General features: G+C 34.1%; 2 protein-coding genes across 4 annotated transcripts; one reads left to right on the top strand and one right to left on the bottom strand.

Moving 5' to 3' along the window:
- The first annotated feature begins 1,257 nt into the window (after nucleotides 1–1,257).
- FRA1 (P-loop containing nucleoside triphosphate hydrolases superfamily protein) lies at nucleotides 1,258–15,806 on the top strand. Of its 3 annotated transcripts, none has more exons than XM_028244826.2 (26): nucleotides 1,258–1,954; nucleotides 3,602–3,748; nucleotides 3,851–4,000; nucleotides 4,269–4,522; nucleotides 4,983–5,170; nucleotides 5,255–5,379; nucleotides 6,593–6,629; nucleotides 7,489–7,580; nucleotides 7,712–7,822; nucleotides 7,965–8,078; nucleotides 8,239–8,332; nucleotides 8,572–8,684; nucleotides 9,093–9,191; nucleotides 9,278–9,391; nucleotides 9,491–9,607; nucleotides 9,696–9,776; nucleotides 11,089–11,160; nucleotides 11,722–11,815; nucleotides 12,036–12,067; nucleotides 12,156–12,253; nucleotides 12,341–12,439; nucleotides 12,532–12,753; nucleotides 13,819–13,981; nucleotides 14,324–14,479; nucleotides 14,571–14,879; nucleotides 15,260–15,806. In XM_028244826.2, exons 1-25 carry the CDS (start codon nucleotides 1,832–1,834, stop codon nucleotides 14,793–14,795), a joined length of 3,120 nt encoding a protein of 1,039 aa, XP_028100627.1. In that variant the 5' UTR covers nucleotides 1,258–1,831; the 3' UTR covers nucleotides 14,796–14,879; nucleotides 15,260–15,806. The 3 variants fall into 3 exon arrangements, with proteins under 3 accessions (XP_028100627.1, XP_028100628.1, XP_028100629.1); XM_028244827.2 differs by having other exon boundaries at nucleotides 1,260–1,954; nucleotides 12,039–12,067; XM_028244828.2 differs by lacking the exons at nucleotides 13,819–13,981; nucleotides 14,324–14,479; nucleotides 14,571–14,879; nucleotides 15,260–15,806 and adding an exon at nucleotides 12,822–12,922 and having other exon boundaries at nucleotides 1,260–1,954.
- A 571-nt stretch (nucleotides 15,807–16,377) lies between these two features.
- Nucleotides 16,378–22,746, bottom strand: LOC114299993 (uncharacterized). Its single transcript, XM_028244830.2, has 3 exons — nucleotides 22,574–22,746; nucleotides 22,253–22,446; nucleotides 16,378–17,161 (listed from the first exon to the last, which is right to left on the bottom strand). The coding sequence occupies exons 2-3, from the start codon at nucleotides 22,427–22,429 to the stop codon at nucleotides 16,796–16,798; spliced, it is 543 nt and encodes a 180-aa protein (XP_028100631.1). The 5' UTR covers nucleotides 22,430–22,446; nucleotides 22,574–22,746; the 3' UTR covers nucleotides 16,378–16,795.
- Between the last annotated feature and the right edge of the window lie 3,736 nt (nucleotides 22,747–26,482).

Genomic DNA, 26,482 nt, shown 5'->3' with positions numbered 1-26,482 from the left:
TATGGGTGTGGTTGGCATGTGAATTGACTTTGTAATTTTTTAATTTTTTTTAGTTTGAAATTTAAAAATTTTATTTAGGATAAATTTTTTGATTTTTAAATTTTGTAAGAAAAAAATAAAATAATTATAATTTAGATGTAACGTTTTAGTTTATTAATTTTTTAACATATTTTATATTTTTATATTAAAATAATTAAAAAATTTAGCAAGCCAAACAAAGGCTTAACCTTTTTCTATGGAATGAGAAATTCACATCTTACGAGATTGGTCTGATTTTATGATAATTTTGGTGCAAACTTTTCACACCCAATAACTTCTCGGATGTTAATAGCGTGCGATTTGCGATTCTTGATCACGTGGCTTTGCGCTGTGTTTCATACCATTTTCTACCTTATTCCACGGCACCTATATAAAAATGTTTTTGAAATATTTTGCCTCCGGTTGGCAAGAAAAAGTCCAGGCTTTTTTGGCTAAAATAGTCACAAAAAACAAAATAGGCTATTTTAGTCACAAAAAACAAAACATCAAATCCAACCCATAATCATTACAATCCTCTCTCACAAAAAAAGCCAAAAAAGCCAAAAAGTCAAAAAGCCCTTCCCAAACCAGGCTAAAATAGCCCAGGCTAAAATAGTCAAAAAGCCAAAAAGCCAAAAAGCCAACCCACTTCCCAAACGGAGGCTTTATGTGTTCGTATTTTTAATATAAAAATGTTTTTGAAATATTATATGTGTTCGTATTTTTAATATAAAAATGTTTTTGAAATATTGGTCCTATTTGGTAAGTCTTATTTTCAGTTTATTTCAGTTTTTAATTTAATTTAAGCTATTTTAATATGTTTGGTTCAGCTTAACAATACAATTTATAACTTTTTATAAGTCAAAAATCAATTTATTCTTTGAGTGGGGAAGGAGAAGCTTAATTTATAAGTCAAAAATCAACTTATGTTCATAGTTATAAGTTATAAACTCTTAGGCTATAAATTGTAATCACTTTCCCACAGTTCTACCAAACGAAACCATTATATGTGTTCATATTTTTAATTAATTATTATTTAATATATTATTTTATATTTCTTAATTATTGAATATAATATTCTATTTATTTATTTTTATTTTTCTTATTTATTGAATATAATATTTTTTTGATTTATTTATTTATTTTTATCAATTATAATATTATAAAATATCACGTATTTATATTTTAAAATTACTAAATAACTACCTTTATATGCCAATACCAATACAGTACATACGTGGAAGTGTTGCGATGGGGGCAATTTCGTAATCCCCCCAAACGACTGAGCTGTGTTGTGAACCAGAAAAGGCAAAAGGGTAAATCGGGGAAAGAGTGACCCCAAAGTTTCCATCTCACCACCACCAGTCACCACTACTCCTAACCGTCTGTATCTCTATGTATGTATGTGTGGCATTGGTATCGTGTTATTTGCAGTGAATACCAAGGAAAATGATAGTGGTTGTTGTTGGCCTTGCAGACACACACACACACACACTCTGTCTCTCTCTCTCTCTCTCTCTCTCTCTCTCTACACTACTACTGTCCCTCTATTCCCTCAACTACCCTTTTCTCTCTCTATAATTCCTCTCCCTTTCTCTCTCTACATTGTCTGAAACTCTGTCTCTCTCTCTCTCTCTCTCTCTCTCTCTAATTTCCTTTCCTTTCCTGTTACTGCATCGCTTTCCCTCACCTGAAAATTCCTATAATTCTCTGTAAAAATTGGTCTCTCTCTCACTAACTAACTGTTTCCACATTATCTCTCTCTCTCTCTCTGTCGCCATAACTGTTGTTTCTTCCTTGTGCTTCTCTTCCCATGGAAGCCTCCGCGACGGAGGATTGCTGCGTAAAAGTCGCTGTTCACATCCGGCCACTCATCAACGATGAGAGGCTTCAAGGTTGTGCAGATTGTGTCACTGTCGTCTCTGGAAAGCCTCAGGTACTCTCTCTCTCTCTCTCTCTCTCTCAAATGTCAATGTGATTGTCAGAGTTTTAGAGCTTCTGTGTGTGCTTGTTCTTAATTTACTTTTTAGGATCGTCATTTCTGTGAGAAAGGAAAAAAAGAAAAAAGAAATAAAAAAAAAAAGCGACGAGTTGTTCGAGATCTAGATCTCCTAGATGCTTTGCTTGAGTTTTACGATTTTGTTTTCTTTTATTGACAAATCCTGGATTCATGCATGTTTGACTCAAAACTAGTAGTGTTCTCATTATTTTTTTTTATTATTATTAGTATTATTATTATTTTTTTAAATCTGAATTTTAACCATTTTCCGATGCTTCTGTGATTGAGCTGTCAAAAGTTTCAGCTTAATTCTGTCAAATTGAAGAGGTTCTAGCCACTTTTTATTTTATTTTATTTTTAAAACAGTGCCAATTTTACAATTTTTGACTTTTCTATTCTATTATATATATTTATATTTATATGTCGGTGTCTCTGTAGTGGTCTTTAGGTAAATAAAAAAAGAGAGCATCAACTGGTTTATAGATTACCTTTTGTAATTTGCTGTGCTGAATTTATCAGTTCAGGGTTTTGACTGAGTAGGCCAAACGGGGTCATTAGTTTAAGGAAGGAACATTGTATCTCTTTGACATTGAACCCGTAGGTTTGTGTCTTTTATGTTCTTTGCGTAATTTGGATCAGATTTGCAATTTTTTTATTGTTCTATCTTGTTTTTTATTTGGCAATAACAAGCAAACATGCCATATTATGATAGTTTCTGGCAATGTTATTCCTCTATATAATTGTAATTTACAGCTACTTTATTCATTTTTTGGGGCGGTACATTACTGTCTTCAGCTAATTGGTTCTTGCTTTTTGTATTTATTTAGTTTATTTTTATAACTGGCTGTCCGGCCAGCTTGCCCATATTTCATTGATCTCGGACCTCATTTCATTGATCTCGAACTTGAAGTTAATAACCGGGCAAACCCTTAGGGTGACTTCAAATTGAGATCTCTTATTTTTATTGGTTTTATATAACTGCTCTGTTATGCAATGTTCTCATTCAACTTTGATACCTGGGAGCAATTTATATTTTACATTGCCATGTCAGCTTGCACTAGTTACGCAGTCAAAGAGCTTGCAATTGGTCAGGAAACTTAAACCATTGAAAAATAATTAGAAGGTCCGAATTTAAACCGTAGTATGCTGCTTTCAAACTTGCCTAGTAATACAAACACATGTGAAAGCTGATTAGAAGACTATTATGTACACAATTTTTCGTAGTTTCATGTCTTGTTATACATAAGATGAGCTAGTTTTCTTTACCAAATACCTATTCCAAGTCCTTAGTATTATGGTTATTTGTTTACTTTGCATACCTTGTATAAAGTGATGAACTCCTGATGACCAGAAATAAATATAAATAAGAACTATTTAACAAGTAGCAATAGAAACGACAACTAAATAGATTGAAGAAACCAAAACTATGTTTTCAACTTCTCCATTGTAGACATCGTACAAGTATTATTGCTTCTTACATAATTAATGTAATACTCAGTCGTCTTGCCATTATTTACTTATATATTTTTGTGAGGCAATCATATGACCTTTTTTGGGTTAATGTTGCTTGTTACTATATTGCAGGTGCAAATTGGCACACATTCGTTTACTTTCGATCATGTCTATGGGAGTACTGGTTCTCCCCCATCAGCCATGTTCGAAGAGTGTGTTGCTCCACTTGTTGACGGTTTGTTCCAGGGATATAATGCTACTGTTCTTGCTTATGGTCAGGTAAAGGCTGTTATTATTTATGTGGAAGTGTTTTTTTTGCCCTCTGTATTGCAGCTCAATTTCCTCACAATTTGTAAAACTTGACCTTTTAATGTGCTGCAGACGGGTTCAGGGAAAACATATACAATGGGTACTAGCTTCAAAGATGGTAGCCAAACCGGATTGATTCCTCAAGTTATGAATGCTTTGTTCAGCAAGATTGAAGCTTTAAAGCATCAAACTGAATTCCAATTGCATGTTTCCTTCATTGAGGTTGATTTGTTTATTCTTCTTGTTTTTGCATGTGTACACATACCAAACATATTCCTTGATTCATGTACTATGGTACTCTTGGCATATTACTTGCAGCTATTGGTATTTTGGTTGAAAAATCACGTTGTCATTAAAGAGAAGTAATAATAATTGTAGTACTAGTAATAGTACTTTGTGTTGCTGTATTTGTTCACCAAACTTCACTGCCTTGAGATCTGCTGTTCAATTTCCCATAGCAAGTGTGTAACTGGATTTTTTTTATGTGAAGATCCTAAAAGAAGAAGTACGAGACTTGCTGGATCACACGGCTGTGCATAAATCAGAAACTACAAATGGGCATGTGGGAAAAGTAACTGTTCCTGGGAAACCACCAATTCAAATTCGTGAGACATCAAATGGTGTTATTACATTGGCAGGATCTACTGAAGTCAGTGTGAGAACGCTAAAAGAAATGGCTTGCTACCTGGAGCAAGGATCTTTGAACAGGGCGACAGGGAGTACAAACATGAATAATCAATCAAGGTCAACCTCACATTTCTATATTTCATTTATATTACCTCACAGAAAGATAGGTTCTGTGAGGATGTCGTTTTTCATTATCTAGGTGTATGAAGAAGTAGCCATTGTATTTTAAAGTTCTATTCTTTAAACTTGGAGAATTAGAGAATTTATACAGCTGTCTATTGCAATGATTCAAATTTCGAAGTTACGTTTTATGTGTCATGTGCTCATTGGTTGATGATCTTGGCCTCCCTTGAGTGTCAATGAACTGGCTGGGTGTGGTGGAATAATCATTTACCAATGGGTTCTTATCTAACAGTAGAGTTTTTAAGGGTGCCGTCACGCTTATATGCTTAATATTACTTTAGTACGTAGGCGATGTGGGACTTTGCTTCACAATCTGCTGTTAAATTTTCAGTAGTTACAAGTGGCTAAAATTATTGCTTTTATCATTTGTTTGTTTGTTTGTTTGTTTATGCAGTCGTTCACATGCCATCTTCACCATCACATTAGAGCAAATGCGGAAGTTCAATCCAGCTTTTCCTGGTGATAGCAATCTTAACGACAGTATGAGTGAAGAATATCTATGTGCCAAATTGCATTTAGTGGATCTTGCAGGATCTGAGCGAGCCAAAAGAACTGGTTCTGATGGTCTGCGTTTTAAGGAAGGTGAGGAATTTGTTTGCCAGTTTTTGCATTTAAAGGCACTTTTGGTCATAAAAGAGTTATGTAATATGCTATTGCTTTGAACAGGAGTTCACATCAACAAGGGCCTTCTGGCGCTCGGTAATGTTATCAGCGCACTTGGTGATGAAAAGAAGCGGAAGGAAGGTGTCCATGTTCCATATCGAGATAGTAAACTTACTAGGCTTTTGCAGGTTCCACACACTTTCTCTTTAATGATTTCATTATTTTAATTTTCTTTCTGATTTGCTTAGAAGATTTTCAGTCTCCACTAGAGTGAATTTTTTCCCTCAATGCCCTTTTATAAAATTTCTGTTGATAGATATACAGAAAAATATTTGACCTTTTAGTAGAAACCAAAGGGGGAAACAACTTATTATCCAGTATGATTAAAGAGATAAATATTACTAATTAAACTGTTAATAACAAATCGTGTCCTTGTTGGTTTGTTGAGTGACTAAACCTTTTGGTGTACACTATGTCTCACAGCATGTGAAGGCATCGTCCTTTTAAATTACAACTTTGTGTCTTTGACATAACCATTATCCTTTTTAGCATATCTAAAATGATGCAACTAAACACCACTCATCAAGAAAACCACAAAGCTAAATAATTCACTACTTCAAATGTCAAATGTCATGGGACGGAGTATGTTCAAGATTAATAGGTGGTGTTTAATTAATTGAAGTAGAGATGGAAATCACCAAACAAAGTTGAATTCACATAATATGGTTGCCATGGATCACTTTGCTAGGATTTTATGCTAGCTATGAAAATTAGATTATTAAACATTCTAATAAGCACAATAACAGTAGGATTTCACAATGAATCACTTGATAGAATAAACATAAAATTGCATGTCTGATACCATAGAGCTTATCTTTCTGTATACCTTGAGGCTGATTAAGGCAGGTTCTTGAGATGGACTCATCAGTTTCACCAGATAACTGTTGAATATTCCTTGTTTTTGAAACTTGGTTGCAGAACTTGATGTGATTGTAGTAACCCCAAGGGGTTGGTCTGGTGGCAAGGCCTTGGGTTTTGGGGGTGTGCTCTGTCCAAGGTTTAGGGATCGAAACCTTTTAGGTGCTAACAATTCCTTGCGGTCATCGGACTACGAGAAAACCCTTGAATTAACCGTGGTGCACTTGTGGGAAACTCCTTATTGAGGGCCTATGCACCCCTGGGGATTAGTCGGGCTTTGATCCGGACACCCAGTGCCGATCAAAAAAATAAAAAAAAATTGACTTGATTGTTGTAAGAATTGGTCATTATTAACGAAGAGGGTGTAACCGTGCCTAAATGGCTTTGGATCAATTGTTCCTTAGTCATCTTCTCCTTATCTGTTAGTCTGTTTGTTTGCTTGTTTATTTTTAAAATTTGTCTTAAGTTTTGGCATTTTGGCAGGATTCCCTTGGTGGTAACAGCAGAACTGTCATGATAGGTAAGTTTTTCATTTTGTTTCTTTGAACTTGAATCTGCTTTTGCGCAGCATGAGATGTTAACCATGGCAATAGTATAAAGCTGTCCCACTTATGCGTCATTTGTTTGTTGCTTCCCTAGTTTTCTTTATAAAACATTCTTGTGTTTCAAATTTCTTTTCGTTTCTAAATGTTGTCCTGACTTTGTAAATTCTTGTTTGAACATAGTAGAACTATCCTCATGCTAAGATGTTACTTAATTAGTTTTTTGATGGATGACTTAATCACAGTGTTTAAAGTGAGAAGTTAATGTCATGATGGAGTTTCTAAGCTGCATATTTATTTACATCTAATTTTTGTGTTCTATATGTCCTATTCCCAAGTTGCTCCTCTCTGTAGTTGACCACGTTTTCTGCTCCTTTCCTTCACTCAACTACTCTCTCAGATGGGGTCTTTCTGGAAGACAGTTGAATTTTCTTTAGTATATTTCCTGACAGGTTACAAAGTAAGCATGCATGTTTAGCGTTCTTTGACATTGTTCACACACAAGTAATCAATACCTCCAATTTTTAGTATTCAAACCTTCTGGCATTTTCTTTTGTTTTCTAGTCCTCATGTGCACTCACTCAGATGCATTTTGCATCTGGTTAAAACCAGGGTAATTCGTTTGTGCAAATGTATAATTGCATATTGTGAGATGTGATACTTGAGATAACCTGTTTGTCTTGTGTCTTTTGTGTTTCTTATGCACTTCAATTAATATTTTTTCTTTTCTTAGAATTATTAAATACATAATGATGTTATGACTAATACCTGGAAGTTTTTTATTTTTAGTTTTTTTAATTGGCTTTTATGATGCTTATTAAATTACTTATTTTCCAGCCTGCATTAGTCCTGCTGATATAAATGCTGAGGAAACTCTTAACACGCTAAAGTATGCAAATCGAGCTCGCAACATCCAGAATAAGCCTGTTGTAAGTTTTATGAACACCCTACGTTTCCTTTTTCCTTTTTCCTTTTTCCTTTTTACCGCATTCAGGTAGAGTTTCTTTGCCTTGCATTGTAGAGAGTTGTTTAACCAAGGATTTTGTTCATGGTTGAGCAGGTCAACAGAGATCCATTATCCAATGAGATGTTGAAGATGCGCCAACAATTGGAATTCTTGCAGGCAGAACTTTGTGCACGCGGGGGAGGAGCTTCATCTGATGAAATACAGGTACTTCTATTATTTGAACCTATGTCTTTGTTGATTGCTATATTAAATTCTCGGTCATTCTTAATTTTGTTCCCCTATGGAGGGAGTTTGTATTGGATTATTTACAAAGCAAAAGCTAGTAGTGATTCTTTTTTCTCTGTAGGTTCTAAAGGAAAGGATTGCATGGCTTGAGGCTACTAATGAGGATCTTTGTCGGGAACTTCATGAATATCGCAGCAGACGTGCTGTAACAGAGCAATGTGAAACAGATGTGCATGTGATATATCTGGACTTATAATATACTTTATTTCTTATTCTTTTTTTTTTTTTATATATATATATTTTGAAATGGAATTTTTAAAAATAAGAGTGGATTAAGTGTATTAGTTTGAATGTTTGAACCCTGTCATACTCACACATGAAAATTTATTGTTAAGGTTGCTGACACCTGTTCTGTGAGAAGTGAAGGGCTTAAGAGGGGTCTGCAAATTATTGATTCATCTGATTATCAAATGGGTGAAAATATGATGGGTATGATACCTCTGCTTTAGAACTTGGATACGAATTCAGATTCTCAACTAATAACTTGAGCTCTAACTAGGTGTTGCATTTCAATACTGAGAAGGCTGACCAGACCGAGTTGTGTTTGTTTATGAAATTATTTGTTCTAAAGCATATTTCCATTTACTTTTCTTTCCTCGTTCTATGAGAAATAATTTCCTTCATTTTATTTATTCTTTTATTTAGGTTACCAATGCCATTTTTTGCAGGTGATTCTGGGGAAATTGATGAGGAAGCAGCAAAAGAGTGGGAGCATACACTTCTGCAAAATTCTATGGATAAAGAGTTGAATGAGTTAAATAGACGTTTAGAGCAGAAAGAGGTACGGTTTTGGTTTCAAAAGCATGGGGATTCAGTAACCATTGTTTATCTTAGACATCTCAAAATCTTGTTTTGCAATTAAATCACGCTTATTATAAATCTAAAACAGAATTACTGGAACATGCTTTATGTTGTAATTATGAAATCAATACATTGGTGTTACTTTGCTTCCTGTATAGTTTGAGAATGAACAATTTTGTATCAGCACACCAGCAGTCGTACACATCATATTTGTGTTTATTGATTCAAAAATATTTCCATTATACCCATGGGTGGTGTAATGTTTTTGGTGTTTCTTATATTTAAAATATGCTGTTTTATTGCATTATTCTGTGCATTCTTGAATGTGACTTCTGCACATTGGTCTTCTTTCTTCTTAGATTCATTTTTGCATTTAATGTCTCTGCAGTCGGAGATGAAACTTTTTGGAGGATCTGACGCAGTGGCCCTTAAACAACACTTTGGAAAGAAAATCGTGGAACTTGAGGATGAGAAAAGAACTGTTCAGGTTAATACAAGCTTCTTGTATGTATCCTTGAGTCTTCATGACCTTGAGAGTTGATGTTCACTTTTTCAGTTGTTTTATCTATGCAGCAAGAAAGGGATCGTTTGTTGGCTGAAGTTGAAAATCTCGCTGCTAATAATGATGGACAAACACAGAAATTTCAAGATATTCATACCCAGAAATTAAAAGCACTTGAGGCACAGGTGATAATTTTAGCTAAGATGCTATTATTTTTAGATTAAAAGTATCTTCCTTATGATAATTTATTCTAATAAAAATTCACCCACATTTATACACATCAGATTCAGGATCTTAAGAAGAAACAAGAGAACCAGGTTCAGCTTTTAAAGCAAAAGCAGAAGAGTGATGAAGCAGCAAAACGGTTGCAAGAAGAAATTCAATTCATCAAGGCCCAAAAGGTTGGATTATGTTTTGGTTGATCACCTTTGTATTCTTTTTTTTATTTTTATTTTTAGTGTATGCTGCTAATTTTTTCTGAGGTTGTAGGTTCAACTGCAACAAAAGATAAAACAAGAGGCAGAACAATTTCGACATTGGAAAGCCTCTCGAGAGAAGGAACTGCTGCAGGTACATTTTTTCAATTATTCAGTTATTTATTTATTCCTATAATTGGATTGGGAATGTTGTGCAACCAACTTTGTAGGACCATTTAAAAGTTTCCTCCTGCAAAATTGCAGAAAAATACCAAAATAGTTGAGCCAACAAAAGGGAGGCTGCGCTTTGTAAAATTAATTTTACATAGACTCCTTTTTGACATTAAACTCAACTTTTTATTTGGCAACATCTTTTACGGAGAAGTGTTGTGGACTAGGACTTCTTGGTGGTGATGTTTATTGCATTTGGTGGACGTCCCATATTCCATTTCAATCATGACACTTCTACATGCTATATTGAGAATACTTTTCAATTTAACAAATTAGTCATTGTTGATTGTTACCTCTTTATAATGGTTAGCTTACCACTACACGGTACATCAGTTTTTCTTTCTGTATCTTATTTTATATTATTGGGATCATATAACAGTAGTGGTCATATTATCGAGAGAAGTTTCTAAACATAATAGTTGGAAAATATCGTATGGTCATCAACCTAGTTTTGTGAAGCTCGCTCAATGAGAATCTTAATAGCACCAAAGGGAATTGATTTATATGCACTTATGAAATAATGGCAGCTTATTTCTTTATGCGACTAAAACAGACTGATGTGAGATACCCAAGTTATCTTTGAACTAAGTAACACAGACATGGTGATTTTCAAAAAAGGCTAGACGCGGTACTCTTGAGACGCACTAAAAATATTTTATTTATAAATTTATTATATGTTAAATATATAAATAATTTATTTAAAGGTAATGAAAAAAAGCAACATATAACACTAATTAAAATGTAAAAATCATATATTTCATAACTCAAACATTAAGATATCATTCACCTAATGATTGCATTCTAAATAATGCAAAAGAATTGTAGAACATTGAATTATAGATGCATATATCTTTCAGTGTTTCAAAAAAACATATTAGAGTGCACAAGTTGCATCTTGAAGAATTCATAACATTGTTACTATAAAGAGATTCATCATATAGGTCGTGTTCGGAAAGTACAAGAAGTGTCGCCTAAGTGTTTGAGAAGTATATGTAAAATGTTCAATATCATGAATTTAAAATTTTAATTTAAGACACTTTGAAAAAGTGCTGGATACATTTTTCGCAGTGTCCGCAGAGTGTCGTGTTTGACACAACATGACTCTTCTATAGAAGTGTTCACGCTTCTTAGCCTTTGAACAAATTTGCAGTTCATTCAATTGTAAATTTGATTGAATGAGTTATCCTATTCACATTTTGAACTTTTATGTGTTGATTTTGTATTTGTTTATGTAGTTGAGGAAGGAGGGGAGGAGGAATGAGTATGAAAGGCATAAATTGCAAGCTCTAAATCAGCGCCAGAAACTGGTGAGAATTTCTTTTTGATTTTATATTTATTCCTTTGCCTTCGTTTGTGAAGCACACGATAAAAAAACTATAACCCCTATCAGTTTCTTTGGGCCATAAGCCTCTGAAATGCTCATCCTGTCAAAATATGATTTTCTTAGCTACACTACATATGAGAATTTATGGAAATTACTTGGTCAGAAGCATTGTCACTTGTAAACTTGCTTGGTCTGGTTTATTGTCCTTTTGAGAGCATTCCTTTGTAGAGTACACTTACCAAGTGTTCTTGAAACTGCCAACAGAACTAAGGATGCTTCACTTTCAGGAGTTAAAAGCAAATGAAATGACGGTGCCTGTTTGTTTTCCTGATTGTACAAGCCCCGATCTGTATGAAATGCTTTGATGTTTGGTACCTCCTTTATTTTGGAGTAGATGACAATAAATTTTCCCAAATTAGATAACATAAAGCAATGTGTTCTTTTATAGAGTCGACATCTATTTTGTGAATACTAACACCTAGAACAAAACTAGAGATTCAGAAGCATTATTGTCTCTGTTCATTCTGAGAAAAAAATGTTTCAGGTGCTTCAAAGAAAAACGGAAGAGGCTGCAATGGCCACAAAGAGGCTAAAAGAGTTGCTAGAAGCACGCAAGTCTGCATCCCGTGACAACTCCGGTATGTGTTTTCATTTGAACATAATGCTGAACTACTTGTTTGGAACCCCTGTTTTTTGTAAACCTTTTCTTGAACAAGGCATTAGAAGTAGTTTTGTTTTTTGGGTACTTTTCAAACAACAGAGCTACGTGCTTCATCAAAAACAAGGGGGTGGTGATGTGATGTGCCTGTCCCTTCTATTTTCTTGTTTTCTGATAATAGATTTTTTTTTCTTTCCCAGTAGTTACCAATGGAAATGGAGTAAATGGCCAGGTAAGCAGCTATGCTTCCTCTTCTTGCAAGTTGTCGATCATGTTGCATACTTGATTCCAAAACAAGTTTAACCTAAGTTTGTTCTCAGAGCAATGATAAATCCTTACAACGTTGGCTTGATCACGAGCTTGAAGTCATGGTGAATGTTCATGAAGTTCGCTACGAATATGAGAAGCAAAGCCAAGTGTACGTATTCGGTTCAAACTTGTTTTAGTCAGTAAGTTTTGCATGAGCTAGTTTGTAATTTCTAAATAATTGTTCTACTATCTCCAGACGAGCTGCCCTTGCAGAGGAGTTAGCTGTGTTGAAACAGGTTGATGAATTTGCTGCAAAGGGGCTTAGCCCTCCTAGACGAAAAAATGGTTTTGCCAGGTGAGCCTTGTTTTCATGTATATTTCATTTCATGCATAAACACTTTTGTTATATTTATAACCATTTCTGTTACTGGTTTCTCATTTGTTCAGGGTGTCCTCCATGTCACCAAATGCCAGAATGGCGAGAATATCTTCTCTTGAGAACATGCTTAGCATTTCATCAAATTCACTTGTAGCAATGGCTTCACAACTTTCTGAAGCAGAAGAACGGGACCGTGCCTTCAGTAATCGTGGACGGTGGAACCAGTTGCGTTCAATGGGAGATGCAAAGAGCTTACTTCAGTATATGTTCAATTCTCTTGCAGATGCAAGGTGTTTCCTTTAATCTACTGATGCTCTGAATAATTTCATTTTCATTTCTTCTTACGTTTCTTGTTCAGATTTGGTCGGGGTACAGAAAGTTTCTGCTTTTGGTGAATCCTGTGAGAAATGATGGTTGCCAATTACACGAAGGATACGTTTTGTCAAAAGAAAATAAAAAGTAGAAGAATGAAAGAAAGATGATTACACCATATAGCGCCTTCACGCACCTAATTTGGAGTTAACCTTGTAGTGAGATGGGTTTGGTTTTGAGTGCCCAGTTTGTGGATCGGGGTTTCAGGTATCCTATTTGAAATTCACCAAAGCTGAAAACATTTGGAATTTTTATTGTGTCTATGTAGAGGTAGGGACACATATATACACTCGAACAAGTGTATACTTTTTATGTTATAGCCTTATAGGCCTCAAAGTACAATTACGCTCACTATCTTTGAAAAAATCATCGACTTCCATCCTAATACATTTACTCTTAAAAGGTTTGCAGTTGTAGTTGTGGTGACTCTGCAAGTTGGCTTTGAAATATGAATACTTACACTTGTCCTGGGTCAGTAAAAATAGGTAGCACAATAGCTACATTGTGTTAATGTCCCCCATCTTAGATCCATAACATCACTATTTTTGTTGTATCCACTAAAAACCTCTCATATAATCAGTGGGTGAAGCAGTTTATTCCCACCTGTTGATTTAGGGCTGGAATCAGAAGGGACATCCAGATGTAGGGGAAGGGATGTAGAAAGTTGTAAGTATGCCTGCAAACTCCATTGAATCATATTATAAGATAGGTAGGCAGTCATTTTTCTTACAAAACATAAAAAATGCTTGGATCTTTTAAAACTAAATACAAGTCTGTTCAGCTTAATTTTCATGTCATCAAATTTGCCATATGTTTTAAGCTGACCAGAAAAAGGTGGCCTAGTTAATTCTAATTAGTCCTTTTGTCATATGCAATGGTCAATTTGAAGTGGTAGATTAAAATTTTCTTCTAAACTTATGGTAGTTCGGAAAAGTTTCCTTGGTATGGACAAATTGCAAAGTATCAGTGTTCTGCTGCAACAGGTGCCAAATGTGGGAGAAAGAAATTGAAATTAAAGAGATGAAAGAACAACTGAAAGAACTTGTAGGCCTGCTACGACAGAGTGAATCACGAAGAAAGGAAGTTGAGAAGGAGCTAAAACTGAGTGAACAAGCTGTTGCGATTGCATTGGCTACTTCAGCTTCGGTGAGATTACTTCTTGTCTCTATATTTTCTGTTAATGCGTCGTATAACTATCTAATACTCATTCAGATCATGTAGTACAAAACAGTCGAGCCGTATCAAGGCTAGGATCCTATAAATTTGAGTTTGGAGATTGAACATTCAATCTTAAGTTCATATGGGCAACCTCTAGAGCTTCAGATTTTCCCACCTTAAAGTATTATATATAATGGAGGTCTACAGGTTTCGAACTGTTGTGTGCATTTTCGTGTTCTTAAATAGGATGCTGAGAACCTCTCTCTCTCTCTCTCTCTCTCTCTCTCTCTCTCTCTATGTTTTCTTTTAACTTTTAAGAATGTCGAACAGGGGAACTCTCACAATTCACTGAAACACTTTGCCGATGACATGAGTGCTCCGTTGTCTCCGATGTCTGTTCCGGCACAGAAACAGCTCAAATACACAGCAGGCATTGCTAATGGCTCAGTCAGAGAGTCAGCAGCCTTCATGGATCAGACACGAAAGGTTAATTTCCTTCTCATGTTTGCTCAATATTGGTTACCTAATTCCTCTCTTTGGCTTGAATAATATGTTGTGAGGTCTCCTGTGGGTGCAGATGGTGCCAATGGGGCAGTTGTCAATGAAGAAATTAGCGGTTGTAGGGCAAGCCGGGAAGCTATGGAGGTGGAAGAGAAGTCATCACCAGTGGCTGTTGCAGTTCAAATGGAAGTGGCAGAAACCTTGGAAACTCTCGGAGTGGATTAGGCACAGTGACGAAACAATCATGAGGGCAAGGCCTCGTCCACAGGCTCTACCAGATGTGATGTATCACAATCATTAGCTAATAGTTTCTCCTGTATATCCATATTTGACCCAGACACGGCCCCACCACACGATACAGTGAAGAACATAGAAGTAATTACAGGTGAATCTCATTAACTTTATTGAATTAGTCTTCCTTGCGAACAGTTAATTTATATTGTTGACATGTCCAAGGACCAATGTTTTATCTGCTAAGAAGCCAACATCTATGCTGATGCAGGCAAATCTCTAAATTATAGATAATTAGCAACAACTGGGTTTTATTCAGTAATATCAAAAATTATTACCAACATAAGTAAGTTTAGAATGTGAAATTATGATGGGTAAATTAGCTTGTTAAGAGGTAGCCAATTGAAACATCTATGTTCTGATTGGATAACCAAGTCAGCATGTAGCTAGTTCACCATGAAACTAATGTGTCTTCTCTGTTTTTTTTTTGTTGTTTTTTGTTTTTTGTTTTTTTTTTTTTAAATATGAATACAGTTTTGTGAATCGATGACATGGGGGGATTGTCTGCCAGTTAGAGCCTGTCTTGGATGAACTGGATTTTGGGTAAAGTAGGTGTATTGGAATTCTAGGTCTGTGGGTTACTACATCGGGAGCATCTTGTAAAGCAGTTTGATGCTATCGATGGGTCACCGGAGAGTAGTCTCAAGGAATCTGCCAGCAAGTCACAGGTGGTGCAAATAGCAGCAATACACGGTGAGGAAAGGAGATGAAGCTTGTGCTGGTGGTCTCATCTCCACTACTCTCAGTATACATTTCTGCCAATAACAGTTACTTCAAGGGAAGAAATACTTTCATCAGCCCATAGTTTGTGTATTGAAAGGTTTTTCAAATTGTTTCCTTTTTTTTTTTTTTGCCACTTTCTTTGGCTATTTTTTTTCCTGGTGTGTTTAAACACAATATATATAATGATTTTGTTCACCGCGACAAAATGTTAAATGGTTTGCGGATGGATGCCTATTGTTCTTATTTTTGTGTGTAATCATCACATTGGCTATAATGAAAGAGGTAGTAGTACTCTCTAGATACTATGTATGTGGTTGTACATGGTTAGTTCAACAAGGTTCCAAGAAAACAATACACATGAAATTGGGAAGTTCACAATTTGGTGGGTTAATACTTATCCAATTCCTTGAGAATTGCTAAACAGGGGAGCAAAACCTTTGCATAGTGCGGAGCAACGTCTGCCAGTAATTATTTGCATATACAACTCTCAAATTGCATTTGCATATATCTCTCAAATTGCATATATAACTCCAAAACGTAATATGAGTATAAATGGAAACCCAACTTCCAAAACTACTTGCAATATATTTCCCTGTTCTTAAAAAAAATATTCATAAAAAAAACTACTTGCAATGTAGTGTTTGTGGTTGTCGGTTATTAGAGACTATCTATATCAACCAACCAGTGATGAAATTTCCCCTGGTAAACAAAACAATCCAAAAAGTAAATGTAGGCTAGAGCACTCACAACAACGGAAAAATAAAAAATAAAAATGATTCGAACTAGAAGTAAACACCCAACATCCATCAAAATAACATAACCATTATTCTTAAAGAATATACTGACAATCAACAGTCACCATCGCATCATTGAACTCGAAACATGTTTAGATCGTTAAAAGCTTATATGAGATTAACTCATTAAGCCAAGACCCTGTAAAACAGGACCAAAGATGCTGTTATCGTGGCAATACAATCCAAAACATAGTTTGAAAGCCATTACAGAAGCAAAATAATTGCTCATTTTTTTCCATGGTAAAGATTTAAACACTGCATGGGTACATGATTCTCAGATACAAGGGAACATATTTTTACTAATCACTCCTCTAAATCTGATGCATGATAAGTTTTGCTGGTAAATGACCAAGACTGCGGGACTCATAGAGCTGGAATCAAAAGCTACAAGATAGGCAGTCCAATGCAATACAAGTATGATTGTGCACACCGTATCCACATATCACGTGCATCATGAACCAGAGCTAGTGTCCTGCTCAAGTGCCCGACATGGTCAGATTTTGCCACACCAGTATGCATAATGTTCCTCTTTGCGATGATTACTAACTAGACCCCCACATTGTAAACATACAAAGCTACTTCCATCTGAGAAGGCGTCGAGCACAATTTGATTCCGACCAGTCTCTGCCAGGATAGAAGTTCGATGAGCATTGTGTTCAGTAGATTCACTCACCGTGTTATGTTCAGACTCTGCAGACTTCAAAGGCAGGGCTTCGGCAATTGCACACTCGGCAAATAAAGAAGCCAACTCATCAGCAGCAGCACTTGCTTGCAACTTGTTTCTGTACAGCTCACGTGTACTGTTTAGGACTTGAAATACGGCCTCATCTCCGCCTTTGGTTTTCATTGCCATCACCACCTATAACCAGAAGAAATTAGTACACACAGAGATGTAGTGTGTTCCAACTTTCTTTCCGTTTTCTTTTTTTCCCCCCATTTTCTATTATTAAATGTATTGTATTCTAACTCATTGAAAATGTAATTTTACCATTTTTTTAGTACTTTGACATGTTGGATACCTTACCAAAAATAAAATAAAATAGGACTTATGTGTAAATCCTAATAGGTTGACTTATTGTCTAATAGGTCCCTATGATAATTAATGGCGTTTTTCATTAAACACTATTAAAAAAGTCACTAATTATTAATTTTCATCGACAGTTTAAAAATTTTGTCACAAAAAATGTCACTAATTATAAGTTTTAGTGATAGTTAAAAAAAATCGTCTTTTAGTCACTAATTTTTAACTTTTAGCCACAGTCTGAAAAATTTGTCATAGAAAAATATTACTAATTGTAAGTTTGAGGGACAATTTATAAAAAACCATGACAAAAAAAGTCGCCAATTGTCAATTTTGAGCAACATAAGCAAAAAAAGTCACAAAAAAATTATTTTTAACGACGATTTTATTAGAACTTATTTTCAATAGGATTCGATGAGAATTAAGTCCAACTATTAAGACCTATTAGTAGTTTACCCCAAAAAATATTTATAATGCGAAGTACTTAATTCTTCAAAGAAATAGCAAAACATAAGACAGGGAGATGAATGGTGAGTCGGTTTAATCTGGTGATTCAATTCTTTCCCTAGTGGAAACCATCAAATACACATAAGATCGGGAGACGTATGGAAGACAGCCTTCAAGATGAAAGATGGCCTCTATGAGTGGCTCGTCATGCCATTTGGCTTACAAATGCCCCAAGTACCTTCATGTGCCTTATGACACAGGCATTGCAATCTTTTATTGGTCAATTTCTAGTCGTTCAATTCGATGATATCCTAATATATCGCAAGACCAAGAAAGAACACATCTTTCATCTTCAGCAAACTATGAGGATTCTCCGCCAAAAGAAGCTCTACATAAACCTAAAAGTGTTATTTTATAAGTCCAAGTGATGTATTTTTGGGCTTTGTTGTCTCATCTAAAGGAGTGGAGGTTGACCCAAGTAAAGTTAAAGCTATTCTAGAGTGGTCGATCCCTTGTTCCTTACGTGATGTAGTTTTTGCTGGCAACTTTTTACAGTCACCTTATTAGGAATTTCAGCAAGGTAATGGCACATATCACAAATTGTATGAAGGAAGGACAATTTGTTTGGACCAAATTAGCAACTAAACCTTTTGAAGAAATAAAGAAAAGGATAACGGACGCTCCTATTCTATATCTTCCAGACTTCTCAACGGTGTTTGAAGTGGCCTGTGATGCATCAAATGTCGGAATTGGAAGTGTGCTTTAGTCAAGAAGGGCACCCCGTTGCTTATTCTAGGGAAAAGCTCAATGAAGCTAAGCAAAAGTACACCACTTCACCATTAGTGTCACTATCTTCTTTTTAAAGAGTTTGTATTGTATTCGGACCATAAAGCACTCAAATACATCAACTCCCAAAAGAACCTAAACCATTGACATAGCAAGTGGGTTTCATTTCTGCAAAATTTTTACTTTTTGTTTTCGTTATCAAACATAAGGCCAGTGTTGAGAATAAGGCAGTTGGTGCACTTAGCTGGGTGTTTTATGTTCTTTCCTCTATGGGTGTACAAGTTGTGGGTTTCAATTTGCTCAGAAAAGACTATCATTCTTGCAAGGATTACAGCAATATACATGCTCATTTATTGGCTGGACGACAGAGAAAATGTGAAGATGTTTCCTCGCATGACAGTTACTTCAAGGAAACTCAACTTTGCTTACCCAACACATCTATCCATGAACACACAAGTGAATTGGGAATTGCATTCCAGAATTTGGAAGAGATTAAGACAATTGCAATGGCTGAAAATTATTTTTATTGGTCAAAGCTGGAGTGGGATGAAGCCATGGTTGTTCCCAATGCCGAACTTGCCAACTTTCAAAGGTAAGAAAGAAGAATACAAGTTTACAAACCCCACTACCAGTGCCCGACAAGCCATGGCAGGATTAAAATATGGATTTTGTCCTTGGATTGCCAAAAACCTTTCGAGGACATGACTCTATTATTGTTATAAACATTTTCTAAAATGGAGCACTTCATTCCTTGTTCAAAGACTTCAAATGTTGTCCACATTGCTAAGTTCTTCAAAGTTGTTAGACTTCCAGGGTTGCCTATGACTATTGTCTCAATGTGAGGTTTGTGAGTTACTTTTGGCACATGCTATAGAAATTGTTGAATACAAAGCTACAATTTTCTTCTACTTTTCACCCACAAACCGATGGCCAAACAGAGGTTGTTAACTGCAGTTTGGGTAATTTGCTTCTCTGCCTCATTGGTGATCATATTACTAGTTGGGATCAAATACTTCCTATGGCTGAATTTGCATATAAGAATTCTTTAAGCAGATCTACAAGTCTTAGCCCCTTTGAGGTTGTGACAGGATTACTTCCTAGGAAACCAATTGATTTGGTTCTTTTAGGTCAAGGCTACTCCTAGTGCTGAAGCCTTTAGCAAGCATATCCATGATACACATGATGATGTTCAACGGAAGATTGCAAATGAAAGCTATAAAAGGTACGCTGATCTGAGAAGAAGTTTTGCTGAGTTTGACAAAGGAGACATGGTTATAGTTTGAGTCAAGCCAGAATGGTATCCTAAAGGCAGGGGTGGAACCAGAATTTTATACTAAGGGGTGCCGCCACAAAGAGACGGCAGAAGAGAGGCTATGATTGACCCTGTTGGTGGTAAAGATAGGCTTTTTTGAGTTTCATTAATTTGAGAGAGAGAGAGAGAGAGAGAGAGAGAGAGATTCATCTAGTTTAGGGATGGCTAGTGTGATGTTGAATTTGGATTAAAGAAAGGTTATGTATTGTTTCAGTAATGCTAAGTATATAGAATTAAAAAAAAAAATTACAAAAAATTTAACGTGGTTGGTTTAGATTCATTATGACTGTATTGTGGAGAAACCTAAACCTAGAATGAATATGAACCAAACATTGATTTTTTGTGAACTTTTTAGCACCAATGATGTAATTTTAAACTAAACCCCCCAAACAGTCACAGTTTACTGTTACCACCATTGTTCATAACCCAAAATACTTCTTGTTCTTTGTATTCCCACCTTCCTTTGCCAAGTCAATTGTTGTCCTACATCAGTGGTGCACTCTTCTTGTCAGATGCCGAATTCGCAAATCACAACACCAGTTTTTCTATCTTTGTCTTTTGTGTGCACTTGGCGGGAGGGGCAACAACCAAAGGGGATTTGCTCTTAACCTTGAGGAGTGTGAATAAAACTACATGCTGCCATAGAAATTTATTGCTTTGCCTACAGGCAACAAGATTGATCTCAGATATTTTTAAAATCCCTCCACAACTTTTCTTGTTACATTGCTCAATTTCTAGCTTTGTTTTCAAGAGACTTCCCTATCTCTCCCCCATTTAGAATTTTCCTCAATAGAAAAAAAAGTTCTTTTTTAAACTACATATTAGAGAACTTCTATAATTTAAATAAAAATAAAAAAAACTTCAACCAAACTTATGATTGTCAGTTCTATTTTTCATTTACATCTTTGTGTTGGCAATGGAAAATACTTTCTTGTAATTTATAATGGAAACCGAAATACCCTACTTTACACACCAAATTGCTTATGGTAGGTGACTGAAGAAAATAAAATTCATATAGAAATGGTGTTGTGTCAGAAGAAGGAAACCATTTAAACACTTCTAATAGTCTTCTCTAAACTCCATGTCAACATTATTTCACACCAAGAAACTTCATGATCAGTTACTTTAACATTAATATCTAATAATCCGATCATTTTTGTTTTGATTGTTTACATAAAATCCCAAAACAAAATAAGCCTACATGGCAAATTCTATTTCTAGGATTCCTCTAATTATTCTTTTCCATTCGTATCTATTTAAAATTTCAATTTCAGTAAAAAATCCTCTGTTCATACGTATTCCATTGCTAGATCATCTACATAATTTGATAAAGAATGAGTCAATAAAAGGTGAAATTTAAAATGCTCGTCACGAAGGCATGCTACAACCAATAGGATTAGGGGAAAAAAAAGAGGGGATTCATGGAACAGGTATTCTACCTCCAATAGCTTTAGAATTAAATGGCTATAATTCAAGACTTATTACCAGTGAGTGAGTTACAACAATATTTTGATCATTGATATTACTGAAAACAGGAAGAGGATTGATTCTAATCCAATGAACTGTGCTATTAGATGCATCAAAAGGCCCCTTAGAAGTCAAATGGAACACAATGTTCATGGTCTTTCCCTTTAGCACAGAGGTTAGTTACATATTGGTGGCTTTTGAGGATAATACAGTATCTATCTGGAATTGGGGAGCATGCTGTGCCTTATGATATGACACAGCATGCTCCCATGTCCGTATCTATCCTACTACTGAACGGTTTTGACGTCTCCATTAATTATAATCATATGGAATTCATCAACACTTAGGCCTATCTTGGCAACTAGCTAAAATAGCTAAAAAGCTACTACCAAAGAGTCAACTCATCTATCTACTTTTTGCACGTCCTCTCGTAAAAAAGTAAGAGACTAACTAAAATAGTTACTTCTCAAAACAATTCTTAATCTCATAGATGTGTACTTAGTCATATCGTTAAATTGCACATTACATTGCATATCATATAATAAAATGCATTTGGGGCAAACTTTTGTAACTATGAAAGGGGCAAGTTAATATATTTTGTCTTCACATGAAAAATAGTGCATAGCAAAACAGGATTCATGAAACCTAACAACAGCAAACCATTAAGAGAAGACATTTTCAAATTGAATTTAGTAGTTAATTGATTCTCTCAAAAAGTCTAAAAGAATGATAATCTAAACTATATAATTTCTAAGTTGAAGCAATGGAAAAAAAAAAAAAAAATAATAATAATAATAATAAAAGTGAATTGAACCTTATTACCATACCTAATCAAACAAAGTGAATTGAAGAAAAATAAAAACGATACAGAGAACAAACTACGAACTGAATTCATAGAAAAAATTAAAAAATTGTACCGCTTGAAGAGCCTGTGAAGGCTTGCCCTGATCGATGAGCTGGCGAGCAAATGTGAGCAAACCTCTCACGGATTCGACTTGGTCGGAAATTGACGTCATCTCCTGCGGCGGCGCCACCGTCGCCGCCTCGGCCTCCATCATGTCAGCGTCCCTACTGTCCATGGCGTCATCTAGCATTTCACCGCCTAGGTTTCCTTTTCATATATATAGATATAGATATACACAAAAAATATCTCTATTGTATTATACGGATTTACATATCGATTTTTTGTGTGTATGTGTTGACAATCATGATTGATCATAGGAATGAAATCAAATCACCTGAATGTTTCTAGCGATTTCTACTGCAATACACCGTTCTTCGCTGTCTGCATCTCATACATTACCAACTCCACGTATTCTTGTTTTGTAAATCATCACTTGCCCTTTTGGGGATGGAACATTCTGATTTGAGGACCCAAATAGCTTTGGGCCTTGTTCCGTACTTTTGGGCTGGATTGGTCTTTAGTGGGCTGGATTTATACTCTCTCATTTTTACTTGGGCCGTGAAATAAACTAAGCCGATTTTGTTATTATTTAAATAAGTTAAGAAAGATTGCTAAGTTTTCAAATAAAATTTGAAAAATCTGTTACTAAGTTCGATAAGTTTGTATTAGATTATAAAAATCAAGTTGCACAAGCTCGACTTGATTAGAACTCATTTGAGATGAATTTGAAATGTTAACAAGCCAAGCTTGAATACGTTTTAAAACCCGTTAGTTTTGAATTCAAATTTAAACAAATTTACTTAACTCATTTACCGTCCTAATTTCTATTAATACGTTGGTTTGGACATTTTAGCCCAAAGGTCACGAAATTTTTTTGATAAATAAAAAATTTCCATTTTAACCCAAAAAATAAAAACCATTCACCTTGTTTGATTTTGATTGATTTTTTAAAAATTAAATTTTTTGTTTTTAGTAAATTTTTTAATATTTTAGGTAAATTTTTTACTTTCTAGATGCATGTGACTTAAATGTATCTAAAAAATAAATATTTGTGAAAAAGTATTTAAAAAATTCAATAAATACACAAGAATACGAAAATGTACTGAATTTATATATGTATATATATATATATATTGTAGTTGATGAATTTTTTAAAGATTTTTACCATAAATATTATACTTTTTAAGTAAATCTAGATTAAGTGCATCTAAAAGATAAAAAAATTTCTTAAAATATTAAAATTTTTAATTAAAAATAAAAAATAAAAAATCATTTTTTTAAAAAAATTGGGTCAATTTTCTGAAACCAAATAAGGTTAGTTGTCTTCCATTCCATCTGGTCAACAACTACTATTTGTTTTGTTGTGATTATTGCTGTTGTATGCTAAAATGTGAAGGTAAGAGATTCATAACTTCTTATGTGGATTCATCAAATTACTTTGTTAAGAAAACCAAGAAAGGAAGAATATGATTGATGGCCCATGACTGAATTCAAATGTTTTACTTTTGATGAATCACCATAAACTCTTTCTAGGGCCCGAGGAAGCATCTAATACCAAGGAATTCCAAGAAGTTTGACTTAAAGGTCAAGAACAAATAGTCTCGTTAGATTGAATTTACATGGCAATAACCAAAAAAAAACACAAATTATTTTTTGATGTGAATCTTATGTTTGTTTGCTGTGAAAATAACAAATAATTCATTTGTGATTATGTTTGTGTTCTTAAGTATAGGGATAGTTCAAAATAAATTATGTCTAATTAAATACTCGACATATTTTTTTAATATTAAAATAATATAATCACAAATAATACTATACGTATTAATTAATGTAATCACTAATATACTAACAGAAGATGTGACAAAATGTTAAAAATTTTAAATATTTATAATTTGTATAATAAATAGGGTAAACAATAATAATATAACACTAATGGATAGACTAATATATATATTAATTAATATATATATAATACCACTGCATAACCACTCGTGTATTTTGTATTGTTGTCCATTCCATCGAATTTCACAGCCATGTTTACTGATCTCGAAAGCTGTAAGTCCCAAGGATTTGAATTACCCCTTTTCGAAAAAATATAAAGAAGAAAAAGAATTTAGCCTTCCCAAGCATGCAGGTCGGGTAGTGTGATAGGAATACGATGCCAAACTTGAGGACCATTTATTCTTACTTTTTGACCATATATAAAGACACAAACAAAAGCAAATTGGAAACAGGATTCACGTATCACCAAAATTCTTTATTAAAATTCTTTATTTTTAATATGAATTTTTATATAGCATGGTGACTCTTACTATTTATTAAATATGATGAGTTTTATATATATACACATGATATCAACACACTTGATAAATTATATTTCTCTTGAGAAAAACCTCATCTGAAATCCATTGATTTATTCATTGAAGATTGTATGCCCCATTTTTCGTGTTTTCTTGTTCTATTTTATTTATTTATTTATCATATGATAAAATCAAAGAAGGGTAATTGTGTAACAGAGAGGAATGCAAACCATGTAATAGATAAAAGATTTAGGCCATACGGTGAAGAAAAAAACAAAGATAGAAAATTCATACTCATGATCTAAGAAATACTAACATTGTATTTAGTTGAAGGATTTGAGAAGAGATTTGAAAAGAGAAAGAGAAAAGGTAGGTGATATGAGAATAAAATATACTTATATTTCACCCAGTTTTATACACTTTTTTCCTTTTCATTTTTAAATCTCTCTCTAAATCTCCTAACCAAACACAACATAATTACATACATAAAATTTATAATTTTATAAAATTGTGCAACACTTGAAAATACACGAACAAGAAGAAGTACATAAAAGCAATCAGTACGTTTGGTTTGAGTTTTCTGGGTTAAATTTTTTAAAAATTTATTTTTTTGGTTTTCGTATTTTTTTATTTTTAGTGAATATTTTTTAAATTTTAAATATTTTTTTTTTTACTTTTTTAGATGCACCTTACTTAGATGTATCTAAAAAGTAAAAAATTTATAAAAAAATATTTTAAAAAATTAATAAATGCATAAAAATAAAAAAATATACTGAATTCTTGTATTTTTTTTGTATTTTTAGTATTTAGTAAATTTTTAAAAGATTTTTTTTACAATTTTTTTACTTTTTAGGTGTATTTATGTTAGGTGTGTCTAAAAAGTAAAAAAAATTGCTTAAAATATTAAAAAAAATTCAAAAAATAAGAAAATAGAATTTTTTGAAAAATGAAAATAAGCAAGGTGAATTATGTTATAATATACTGCTTCCATTTTTTGTTTATGTTTTTTTTTTTAAAAATTCTCTCAACTACTTCGTAAAATCATAACATACTGCACAACCATTAATTTATGTATAAATAAAGTTTAAACTGGCAATGCTAAGGACAGGAAGCAAAGAACCATCATTGTTACTTAAAAAATTAAAAAGCATAGGAAGGAGTGGCTTTGGCTAGTCATATGGTGATGGCATATCATCATCAACTCCACCACCCTCTTTTGACTTCTCGTCCCCAAAAAACAAAAACAAAAAAAAATGAAAAAAGTCATCCATATGTAGACCACCATCTCTGGATTCCCATACTATTGTTTTCAAATCCAACAATGATTCCAAGTTCCTAACTTCCCTCCCTCCATCTCCATCATCAACAACAAAAACCAATTCATATTTATATGGCATGACTTCTGTTCAGTCCGATGTTGTTGGGTCCATGGGGACTCACCACGGGTTTCGTTTTGATAATCTGAACCGTTCAATGTGTAAAAATCGTTGAGTACTATGTGGCTGTAAACAATCACGTTAATCGGATATCAATAGCTACGTGATCAAATCAGTTTTATATAAAAAAAATAGACGGTGATAAATTAACGATTGACAAAAATCTCTTTTGATCACATAGCTATCGATATTCGATCAATGTGATTTTTTACAGACATATAGTACTCGACGAATTCTACACATTCAACGGTTCAAATTATCAAAACGAAACCCATAATATACCTCCACAAACCCAATAATACGATCTAGTCCAGTCCGTTAAGAACTGGACAAAAGCCATCCCCATTTATATACATACCCACACAACCAGGCAACACCTCCTCCCATCATCTTTCATTCATACCAGCCCTCCACCCACCACTAATACATATATATAACTCTCATCAACTATTTTTTACTAAAATGGATTTGGAAAGAAAAATGAAAAAGTTAAGTGAAATGTGAATA

This window comes from Camellia sinensis, chromosome 3 (assembly GCF_055761805.1).
Source record: "Camellia sinensis isolate YWXY chromosome 3, ASM5576180v1, whole genome shotgun sequence".
Classification (NCBI taxonomy): domain Eukaryota; kingdom Viridiplantae; phylum Streptophyta; class Magnoliopsida; order Ericales; family Theaceae; genus Camellia; species Camellia sinensis.
The sequence above is the reverse complement of the archived record's forward strand: the minus strand, read 5'-3'. Positions and strand labels throughout refer to the sequence as shown.

Coding starts and splice junctions, on each gene's coding strand:
- LOC114299993 (XM_028244830.2), bottom strand. CDS start 22,429: ATGCTAGATGACGCCATGGACAGTAGGGACGCTGACATGATGGAGGCC. Junction 17,162..22,252: donor CTTCACAGGCTCTTCAAGCG/GTACAATTTTTT, acceptor TTCTGGTTATAG/GTGGTGATGGCAATGAAAAC.
- FRA1 (XM_028244826.2), top strand. CDS start 1,832: ATGGAAGCCTCCGCGACGGAGGATTGCTGCGTAAAAGTCGCTGTTCAC. Junction 8,079..8,238: donor AATGTGAAACAGATGTGCAT/GTGATATATCTG, acceptor TTTATTGTTAAG/GTTGCTGACACCTGTTCTGT. Junction 8,685..9,092: donor GACGTTTAGAGCAGAAAGAG/GTACGGTTTTGG, acceptor ATGTCTCTGCAG/TCGGAGATGAAACTTTTTGG.